Source organism: Patiria miniata, unplaced genomic scaffold (genome assembly GCF_015706575.1).
Source record: "Patiria miniata isolate m_02_andy unplaced genomic scaffold, ASM1570657v1 HiC_scaffold_10, whole genome shotgun sequence".
NCBI classification, from domain to species: domain Eukaryota; kingdom Metazoa; phylum Echinodermata; class Asteroidea; order Valvatida; family Asterinidae; genus Patiria; species Patiria miniata.
In genome coordinates, this window is record NW_024037048.1 from 7,185,011 (window position 1) to 7,196,804 (window position 11,794).

Consider the following 11,794-nt stretch of genomic DNA (forward strand, 5'->3'; position numbering starts at 1 on the left):
CCAATCTGCTTTCACATGGTGCAACCACGGTCGATCTGACACTTGTTGCTCACTTTACCATGTACACTTTCAAATCTTATCAAAGATAATATTCTACACAAAAATGAAAGTAAGAATATTTCTGACAAAGGAATCTCATCTGTTTTTCAAAGATTTTTAAAGACATCTGCAGATTATACTCACACTGTCGTCAAGCAGAAAGAGAAATCTGCCATCACCACTTATGCGGCACTTTCTTATACCTCCACCTGCAAAAGAAAATTGAAATGGCCAGAGTAAAGTGCGGAGTGCAACAAATTAATGAAAATTAATTTTCAATTATATCCATCAAGTTCATGCACATGTGTTCAAATACTGCAGCAGATTTCACGAAACTTTACACAATGGCGTAACCCCACTTACGCCACTTTTACAAATTTTATTGCATAAGTTGCCAGTTTTCATAAGTTGCCTCTTGGTAAACAGCAAATCTAGAAGCTGACACGTGATGGTGAATGGACTAGTGAGAACTCGGCTCTCGATCATAAATATAGTTGAGGTATAGTAAAACTTGATAACACACTCCACAATTATTTTAACTTTAATGGCATTAGATTTCCTGCTCAATGCATCTAAACTGATGTGCAGCATCATACTGTAAACTTTAACTTACCGTCAAAGAAGTCACTGCCAATCTGTCTGATGAGGTCTACTGCTTTGTTGGTTCGCAACCACAAGCCTACAACAGCCTCTCCATAGCCCTGTGAAAATGCAAAGAATCCTCACGATTAGTGATGGGCAAAAACTTTAAACAAGGTCTGACTACATTAACCCATTAGCACTTGAATTAAACACCGCCAAAAATTGTAATCTGATCGTCTTATGGTAACATCATTCATATAGACCTCTGGGGAATTTTGTTAGCTACAGTTTGATATCCTGTTTGCTACCAAAGACTGTAAATCGTCCAAGATGGTTTATGAAAAATGATGCACTCGGAAAAGTTACAAATTTAAAAGATTACGGAAGTGGAAATGGCGGCGTGACAATGTTACACTGCTCGAAATGAACGCCAGGGAACATCGATCGCACAGAGCTTGTATGCAAATGATCCGCGCTTTGTTTGGGCACTGCACAATTGATAGGGACCAATTACAGTCATACGTGGTTATTTATAGCAATTTCTCCTCATGTAATCTTTCAAATTTGCAACTTTTCCAACTGCATCATTTTTCATAAACCATTCAACCAGTGCCTTTTTTCAGGTGTTATCACCTTCTATTGGGTATTAAATTGACCAATCAACAGCTCAGTTCACAATTCTGAAATGACGTCACAATTTCTAGAGTCTACTGCAACTGGCTGGTGGGAGGGGTTGCATAAATTTGCTTCGCACACACATATTAGAAATTTGTAATGTGGCTCTGCACACATGAATGTATGATCTGTAGACTAGGTGGTTTGGGACAAATGGGTTATTAAAGTACTACATGTACATGTGTATGTCACTGTGACCAACAGGAAGGTTTCCCCTTGACTTTACTTTATTGTACTTTTTGAATGAACAGATGTAACTTTTAAGGGCTACAAGGCATAAATGTTATAAAAAAAGTAAATTGTAATGCTTATATATAGCGCTTTCCATCATATCAACAACAATTTCAAAACGCTTCACAATTATTCCCCCGTTCATCAGGCCACGAGACCACGCGGCAGCCGATATCAGCGCACATTCGGCCCTGTACCCTCACAGGTACCATACAAATTCATACTCCTGGTTAGGGAGAGGCAATTGTAGTTAAGTGTCTTGCCCAAGGGCACAAACACTATGTTCCTGGAACCCACACTCCATCGTACAAGAGTCAAACGCCGTAACCACTGGTAACCAAGGCATTCTACAATTTTTCTTATATTACCCTCCTATTCATAGTACACAAAGTACTATGTCATGAAACATTTATTTCCCTGCAGAAGTAAGATTTTTTTCAACAATCTCTCCAAACCTCAAACTATCACATACAAAAAAAGAAGGAAAAATTTGATGTTTCCAAAACATCCACTTTTTAGTTTACTTTTTAGTTTTTAACAATACTATTAGAAATTAGTCATTCTCCTCCCCCCCCCCCCCCAAAAGAGAATTAATCTCAACTTACACAAGTGATGATCAATGTCTTCTCCATGCAAGTTGCTGTGGTGAAGAAGCTGACAGACTCAGTGTGTGCCACGCTTGTGTCAAGACTCTCCATACAGATACGTCCCTGCAACTGGTTTATTTTTATGGTACACAAATTATGAAAATTCCAAATAAGGCACAGAAAATAATTCACATGTTGACAACTGAAGTTTTCATTATGATGTATGCCAATACCTTAAACAAATCCGCTTTACACTGAAATGTGTGTGAAATATTTGAACCGGCCTTATAAGCCAGCCGGGAATAGCAAAGTCACATTTTTGTGCGAGAACTGATTCTCTGAGAAGAGGGGCGCGTTCAATCGTGCAATACGTCAATAATTCGGACATGGCCATACTGTACCGATACCTTTGACAATGCTTCCTTTTACTTTGACCTACTTTTGACCTACTTGTGATTGACCTGTGATTTGACTGTGGTGGACTTGACTACAACTCTTTCGATTTTTAAGTACCTCTTTAGCCAGCTGCAGATCCCTTGCCTCAATGGCTGAAAATAATAAAACAATGGAAGAAGTGTTCATAATTCAGTTACTGATTACAGGTAAAGATTCTAAAAACGCACATCAGTAGCAGACTTCAAATTGCAACAGGAAGATAAGTGATTGAAAAGAGTTTGCTGCGTAGCACTGGATAGTAGACAATGTATAACAAAAAAATTAATATAGTGCTCACCGTTGACAGCTAATTGTGCCCAATTTTCAGACTTACGTCCTTAAGTCTGAAAAAAATTGGCACAACTATAAATGGTGAGCACTGTATTAACTTTTTTTTATAGATAAGTACATGTACATACCGGTACATGTAGCTTGAACACAAGTCTATCTACAATTATCATTCACAACAGTGGAAACTCATAATAATAGCTTTAGATAAAATTTGAGGGGGCCCCTTTAGGTAGAAGCAATACACTGATTCTGCATTTACATTTAGCACTGGATCTGTGCAGTACAGCTTGCATTACATGTACATAAAAGTATGTAGAGTGCACTGTGTATAGTGTATTGCATAAGTTAACCCTTCTACTATTTAAGAGGTCACAAACAGCCAAAATTTTTCTCACCTCCCGGCATACTGTGTACAAACCAATGGGGGTCTTTACCAATATTGACCCAAGAAATAACTAGGCTGACAATGCATGTTTCCATAGGAGGGTTTTAATCAGGATCATTTTGTGCTTACTTTCAGCATACCACTGTTTTCCAGTATGGGGCACTTTTCTTTGGCCACTTTTTTTTAGGTTTGTCTGGTGAAACTCCTGATATGTATAATGGTGAATATTTTTTGTCTGTGGAGGTTTCTTTGCATAAGGTTAGGTCATCCCTTTTTATTTCGATGGTTTTCATATTTTGTTGCCTCTGAAGTAGGGTCGTGTGTGACCCTGCACGTCCACTCGTGACTAAACTGCATCATGCACAAGCACTCATCCGGCAGGAAAGCCTGTAGATCATGGTTACATCGCACTGATTTAATTAATGTCTTGCAAAGAACATGTAAGTTACAACCATTTATCGTTTTTACTTATTGGCACGATATAACAAAACAATTGTTGACTGCTGTGATGTGGGATATGCTGTGTTTAACCCTCTCAAGGCGCATAGCACCAGCATCATATCCCACATTGCAACACTCAACAATTATTTAATAATAAACGTGCATAAAAAATACAATTTGGATATTAATACACATCATGTTACCTTCATTCAGTTTCTCTAAGTTGATATTGGAAAATCTGAAAAGTTGTCCATCTGCCAGGAGGATAAGCAGATCATGGACAGCTGCATGAAAGAAACAGAAAGGAATAAAACTGATGGGGGAAAAAATGAAATTAAACATGTAATGAATGTATATACATGTGTAAGAAGTTTTGAGGGTTGGTTTTAACTTGGGCAGGAAAAACCTGACCCAGGTTGACTCTAAAAAGAACGAGGTAAAAATTATACCTCATATGCATAATCATGATCGAGAGCCGAGTTCTCACTGGCCCATTCTCTATCACTAGTCAGCCCCTAATTTTGCTGTTTACCAAGCGCGCACGCGAGATTTCACGCACAGGTTAAATACGCATGCGTAGTAGACTTTCGTACTGGTTACCTGTTATACCAGTGTGCTAGTTTACTACAGGGTGAGTAAAAAAAACGAAACCCAAATGTCGGGACTACTGTTTTATTGAAGTTCTGCATGTAGCACTTTCAAAATCTGGGATATGAAAGCCAAATCATCAGCTTTCTTTTAGTACAAGAATCATTCAAATCACTTATGCACTTTTCAAATTACAGAATTTTAAACACAACCACCGTTTTAAGGTGGTTCGCACCCGCAAACATCGCCCCAGCAGCATGCAGCAGCTACATGATAAGATGGGGCACAACAACATTTTGCCGAGAAAACTTATGAGTGACTTCATAAAATGTTTGTGAATATGTATGAGGCATAGTAAAACATTGTTTAGGTTGGGTGGATAGTCGATACTACCTCCCTTGGTATTGGAAGTCGACAGACTAGTTCCCAGAGATGCCACCAACATATCAATAAAAAGCCTGAAACACTTCTAAAAAACCTGAAACTACCCTTACCCTCTTTCAAAAATGTGTTTTCTGGATGTTTCAGACCAAATCCAGCACTTTTAATATGTCACATTTTTTGGAAAAACCCTGAATTCAGGTTAAAACCTGAAAAGTGGCATCTCCGAGTTCCCCCTTTGTCTCGGGAACTACCGGTAGTCTGTCAAATTCCAATACCTCAGGGAGCTAATATTGACTATTAACCCTCAAACCATGTATATTTGTATAATATCCACTTGTCCAACATAGATCCACACTTTAGATGTTAGATGGGATGAAAACATCTTAAAAATCTGTACTTAGTGATGCACCTGGATCTTTGCTTGGTGAGAACATCATCTGCACAAAACATTTCCCGTCTTCTGTTTCACTCCCGGATTTCAAGACCTAAAGGAATAAAAGTGAAATTCTTAGTGATCGCATAATGTAATTATCTGTCATTAAACAATCTTTCCACAATAGATTCCTAATGATAAATTAAAAACCTTCAGATGAGTGTTTCTGAATAAACTTTTGCACATGCCAAATAATGTTTATGTAGGTTTAACATGAACATCTAACTGTTCTTTTGTAGTAGAGAAGTTTAAAAAAAAACCACCGTGAAACCTACACTGTACTTGTTATATTTGGTCCAAGACATATGTAGGCGTATATACTTACCAACTTTCTCTGGGCTCCAGAAAATACCTGCTTAAAAAAATTCACAAGACTTTCTTGCATAAAATACTAAGACGGCATAACAAAATGTGTATGAAACATACATGTGTAATTATGCAAGTAAATTGAAAAGATGTCCACACTTTCTTGAAATATCACTTTTTATCAAATTTAGGTTGCTTTTTGTTCACTGAAACTCTTCTCATCTACCATGTCTACATGTACATGTACACAATGGCATTCAGCCCTATTCATTGGCATTAAGGTGTAACCCTATATGATAGCACTGCCCTGCTCTCTTCTTCAGCCTACAAACAGAGCAAGGTCACAAGTGACAGTCAGTCAGTCAGTCAGTCAGTGAGATAGATGTACAAAGAGGCATCGTGCTGGCCCCTATCTGAGACCATTAAATTAGACTTCATGTGATGTGTTAAACTATAAGGCAACACATGCCACTTCAAACAATAACATGGAAATTAAATACATAGTTATACAATGACTCGAGACAAGAACATTCAAAACTTCTATTTATTTCAATTCAAGAAAAAAAAATCACACTAATTTACAAAACACTGAACACACACAAACATGATAGGGACGCAGACTTTTGAATCAGACTGTTTACTATTTTATTCAGAAAACCACAACTTTTTAAAACTTTTTTCTTGCCCGTACACCAGCTTTAGAGCCACTCAATGTGTGGGCTACAAGAGCCAGCCACTCAAGGTGTGGGCTACAAGAGCCACTCAAGGTGGGGCTACAAGAGACACTCAAGGTGTGGGCTACAAGAGCCACTCGAGGTGTTGGCTACAAGAGCCACTCGAGGTGTGGGCTACAAGAGCCACTCAAGGTGTTGGCTATACAAGAGCCACTCAAGGTGTGGGCTACAAGAACCACTCAAGGTGTTGGCTACAAGAGCCACTCAAGGTGTGGGCTACAAGAACCACTCAAGGTGTTGGCTACAAGAGCCACTCAAGGTGTTGGCTACAAGAGCCACTCAAGGTGTGGGCAACAAGAGCCACTCAAGGTGTGGGCTACAAGAGCCACTCAAGGTGTGGGCTACAAGAGCCACTCAAGGTGCGGGCTACAAGAGCCACCCAAGGTGTGAGCTATAAGAGCCACCCAAGGTGTGAGCTATAAGAGCCACCCAAGGTGTGGGCTACAAGAGCCACTCAAGGTGTGGGCTACAAGAGCCACTCAAGGTGTGGGCTACAAGAGCCACCCAAGGTGTGGGCTACAAGAGCCACCCAAGGTGTGTGCCACAAGAGCCACGCAAGGTGATGGCTACAAGAGCCACTCAAGGTGTGGGCTACAAGAGCCACCCAAGGTGTGTGCTACAAGAGCCACCCAAGGTGTGGGCTACAAGAGCCACTCAAGGTGTGCAAGCTACAAGAGCCACTTGATGTGTGGGCTACAAGAGCCACTCAAGGTGTTGGCTACAAGAGCCACTCAAGGTGTGGGCTACAAGAGCCACTCAAGGTGTGGGCTACAAGAGCCACTCAAGGTGTGGGCAACAAGAGCCACCCAAGCTGTTGGCTACAAGAGCCACTCAAGGTGTTGGCTACAAGAGCCACTCAAGGTGTGGGCTACAAGAGCCACTCAAGGTGTGGGCTACAAGAGCCACTCGAGGTGTGGGCTACAAGAGCCACGCAAGGTGTGGGATACAAGAGCCACTCAAAGTGTGGGCAACAAGAGCCACCCAAGGTGTGGGATACAAGAGCCACTCAAAGTGTGGGCAACAAGAGCCACCCAAGGTGTGGGATACAAGAGCCACTCAAAGTGTGGGCAACAAGAGCCACCCAAGGTGTGGGATACAAGAGCCACTCAAGGTGTGGGCAACAAGAACCACTCAAGGTGATGGCTACAAGAGCCACCCAAGGTGTAGACTACAAGAGCCACCCAAGGTGTGGGATACAAGAGCCACTCAAAGTGTGGGCTACAAGAGCCACTCAAGGTGTGGGCTACTCAGCCACCCAAGGTGTAGACTACAAGAGCCACTCAAGGTGTGGGCTACAAGAGCCACTCAAGGTGTGGGCTACAAGAACCACTCAAGGTGTGGGCTACAACAGCCACTCGAGGTGTGGGCTACAAGAGCCACTCAAGGTGTGGGCTACAAGAGCCACTCAAGGTGTGGGCTACAAGAACCACTCAAGGTGTGGGCTACAAGAGCCACTCAAGGTGTGGGCTACAAGAGCCACTCAAGGTGTGGGCTACAAGAGCCACTCAAGGTGTGGGCTACAAGAACCACCAAGGTGTGGGCTACAAGAGCCACTTAAGGTGTAGGCTACAAGAGCCACCCGACCCAAGGTGTGGGCTACAAGAGCCACCCAAGGTGTGCAGAGCCACCCAAGGTGTGCAGAGCCACTCAAGGTGTTGGCTACAAGAGCCACTCAACTTGGTGTGGGCTACAAGAGCCACTCAACTTGGTGTGGGCTACAAGAGCCACTCAAGGTGTGCAAGCTACAAGAGCCACTTGAGGTGTGGGCTACAAGAGCCACTCAAGGTGGGGGCTACAAGAGCCACTCAAGGTGTGGGCTATAAGAGCCACTTAAGGTGTGGGCTACAAGAGCACTCAAGGTGTTGGCTACAAGAGCCACTCAAGGTGTGCGCTACAAGAACCAACCAAGGTGTGGGCTATGAGAGCCACTCGAGGTGTGGGCTACAAGGGCCATGCACTTGAGGTGTGGGCTACAAGAGCCACCCAAGGTGTGGGCTACAAGAGCCACTCAAGGTGTGGGCTACAACAGCCACCTAAGGTGTAGACTACAAGAGCCACTCAAGGTGTGAGCTACAAGAGCCATCCAAGGTGTGGGCTACAAATTGAGAACAGAAACGAGTAAAAGAAATTGACAGAAGAGATGTTCACATTTCATTGGAATTGTGAAAGAAGGTAGAAGGGAAACAAGATTCAGAAAGAGTGCTTCAGAGAGAAGCAGTACAAGGGAAAATCTTGATGAATATCTCACAGTACATCAGAACTGTCGCAGTGAAGAGGCATGAACATTTCCACAAAAGCTTTTACTTTCACTTAGTGCAAAACTTCACATGAATTACAATCATTTACAAAACATTGAACACCGTACAAGAACAAAACAGCTGAAAACATGGACTTTTGAACCCGACTATCTTGCAGTACTTCAGAACTGTCACTGTGAATGGATGTGATGAGACAGCCAGGCAAAAAGAATGCTTGGAAGTTGGGTCAAGGGGAACTACAACTGTACACGTAGTGATGAGGTCACAAGACCAAATCCACTGGTAATACATGTGTATCTATAAAAGAAATAAGACTTGAAGAGACAGAGCATCAGAAATAGAGAGTGTCCAGTCAAAACATGATGGACAGTAAATGACATAAAACAATGATTGCACACAACAGGCAGAGTTTTTATGTGCTTATTTATTTGCAGCACACATTTCCATGAAGTACAATCACACACAAAACACTGAACACAATAAAGTATTGTGAGATACATGTATTCGTCACGTTCTTTCTCTTGTACTACTGGTACCTCTCTCTAGAACTTTCTACCTGAGTCTTGTTTCCCTTCTAACTAATCTTCAAGCGAAATGTGAACAGGTAATTTCTTTTGCTCTTTTCTGCATCCTCCAAAAGCAGCCACACATTTTTGTCAGATAGCCTCAACCCTGCAAAATTCTCCACGTTGCAAAGAGGATTTTGGAGGATTTGAGAAGGTTAGTCACACGGACTTAGTCATGTTAGTCACACCTTTCTAGTCTTGTCAGCTGAATTCTGGCTCAGTCGAAAGGGGCACTCAGGCTGTGGTTCTGCTTTACTATTACAACTACATGTATGTATGAACATGAAGTCTATTGCAGGTGAGATTCATTGTCATTGTCAAAAAAGGTTATTGTTTTTCATGGTCTGCATCTCCATCATCAAAACTGTTATTACTGTCAGAGTCCAAGTCATCCTCTGAGTCCAAGTCATATTTTATGAACAGATTTGCAGCTTTCATAAGATGGAATTTTGCGTCGGGGTGATATAAATCAAATTAGGTCTCGCCCTTCACCGACGTTTAACACTGTATACTCAGTGTGTTACCTCCCGAGTGAAAAACTCGTTACCTTTCGAGTGAAAAACTCAGTGTGTTACCTCCAGAGTGAAAAACAATAACCTTTCTTGAAAATGACAATGAACCTCACCTGCACTGAGTGGTAAGACATCTGTACTAGAAAGCAGGGGGTCGTGGGTTCGAGTCCCACCCGAGTGATTTTTCCAACTTTCACTCGGGAGGTAACACACTGAGTATACAGTGTTAAACGTCGGTGAAGGGCAAGACCTAATTTGAGATTTGCAGCTTGTTTGGATTTGATTTATTTATTTCATGTTATTTTAGAAGAGTAGCCCCATCAGTTGTCAATGAAATGTTCTCCCTGATGAGGGCCCTGGGAAATGATAAACTGGAGTGATTTCCCTTACTGTGGTTTTAGTTAACAATATTTTAATGCTACTCAACAAAGAACTTTGGCCTTATACACTGCAGACCAAAAAATTTGAGAAGCACAGACCTGCGAGAATAGGATTTGTTTGAGCTCCACGTCCACAAAGTGAATGGAGCCGCTCCGTTCAGCTACCACCAGGAAGAGAGAGTCTGCACTCCACGCCACCACATCCACATCAGATTCTGTAGGGTGTTCCAGAATGACATATGTAATGTGTTCTGGCAAAAGGCGATGTTATGCCCATACTACATGCTGACATGTACAGCAAAAGGCACCAAATACACTCACCAAAAAAGAAAGTCCCCCAATACATTTTTGTCTAACTCAAATACTACTGGGCACTTCTCACTTAAATTACAACTAATCAGTACAGAAATTTCTTAGCAATCCAGCCATACTCTTTCTTTGGCCCAAAACTGTGACAACGTGTTCAAAATTATGCAATTTATGACAAATGATACCGGAAAAAAAGTTGCACTTCTGTATACGTGCAAGTTGAGTGTGAACATTTCATCTCTAATGAAATCTCCAAACAAAAATTTCTTAAAATTGGTTTCTTAGAATCTTATCACCTTATCCTTTACTACATACTTTTCATGCTCTTTGAGGCTCAGTAAAGGAAAGGGTAAACAGATAACCAACAAAATTTGAAATTATTTTTTAAGAATTTTTTCAAATTAGGTTTTGCCCTTCACCGACGTTTTAAACACTGTATACTCAGTGTGTTACCTCCCGAGTGAAAGTTGGAAAAAATCACTCGGGTGGGACTCAAACCCACGACCTTCTGCTTTCTAGTGCAGATGTCTTACCACTCGATTACCACTTGATTTATATCACCCCGGCGCAAAAATTCCATATTATAATAAGAATTTTTTGTTGGAAGATTGCGTTAGAAATGAAATGTTCACACTCAACTTGTACGTATACAAAAGTGCAACTTTTTTTTGGTATCATTTGTCATAAACGGCATAATTTCGTACACATTTTCGCTTTTTTGTGCCAAATAAGAAGTATGGCTGGATTGCTAAGGAATTGCTTTACTGATTAGTCGTTATTTGAGCAAAAGATGCTCAGTAGTTTTCGAGTTATACTAAAAAGTATTGGGGGGGGGGGGACTTTCTTTTTTGATTGAGTGTATAATTCGGCGAGTCCAAACTATAGTTAGGATCGTCTCAAGTACAGTTGGGTTGATGTTATAGTTTGGACAATGATACTTCATTGCAAAATTATTTCTGAAGATATTACTTTTGGCGGGACACATGCTATGCTTACCAAAGCTTAAGGTGCTGATGAACTTCTGGCAAGCTTCGTCAAACAGTGAGACCTGGCCCCCAGCTACTACACAGAACCCCTCTGGGGCACAAGCTGCATACACTGCAGGGTTACGTTCCACCTATATGTTGGGTAATGAACGGTACAGTACATTTTAAAAATGGCATTTTATACCTTTCTATTGCAACTACTGAATAAGAATCCTATGACAAATTCCTTCGGCATGTAATCCTTTTTCCCCCCTTTTTTTAACAATTGGCAGGGATGAAATTGTAAATTTAATTTTAAAAAGTCCGAAAATTGTACGACAGACCTGAAAGGTGTATCTCTTTCTACATTGATAATGTCTTTCTATCAGACTCAAAAAAATCTATCAGACAAAAGTCTGAAAAATCTCATGCCTGAATCGCAATAGGTTTTTTTTTAAGAACGGAATTTTGCAAGTTCGCACACATCCATGGACAAATATATGTACATGTAATTCATATGGCTGCATTCACAAACTGACAAACATGGCATAGACATCACAGCATCTCATCTGTTTATTGATACCTCACATTTTCAGTGGCTGCGCAGAGAGCAAAAGCAATACACATGTATGCATTTGGTTAGCAGGTACGTGCAAACTTCCACTCAAAATGTGACATCACGAAATTAGGTCA

General features: G+C 41.1%; 1 protein-coding gene across 1 annotated transcript in view; it reads right to left on the minus strand.

Annotated features, from left to right (window-relative positions):
* The window catches only part of LOC119740449 (kinetochore-associated protein 1-like), a 79,763-nt gene that overhangs the window by 61,359 nt on the left and 6,610 nt on the right, over positions 1-11,794 (minus strand). The window contains exons 3-10 of the mRNA XM_038215774.1: positions 11,133-11,253; positions 9,927-10,042; positions 5,048-5,123; positions 3,870-3,950; positions 2,628-2,662; positions 2,133-2,243; positions 653-740; positions 184-248 (exon numbers count right to left, since the gene is read on the minus strand). Coding sequence (XP_038071702.1) covers positions 184-248; positions 653-740; positions 2,133-2,243; positions 2,628-2,662; positions 3,870-3,950; positions 5,048-5,123; positions 9,927-10,042; positions 11,133-11,253 — 693 coding nt within the window. The remainder of the gene's footprint in view (positions 1-183; positions 249-652; positions 741-2,132; positions 2,244-2,627; positions 2,663-3,869; positions 3,951-5,047; positions 5,124-9,926; positions 10,043-11,132; positions 11,254-11,794) is intronic.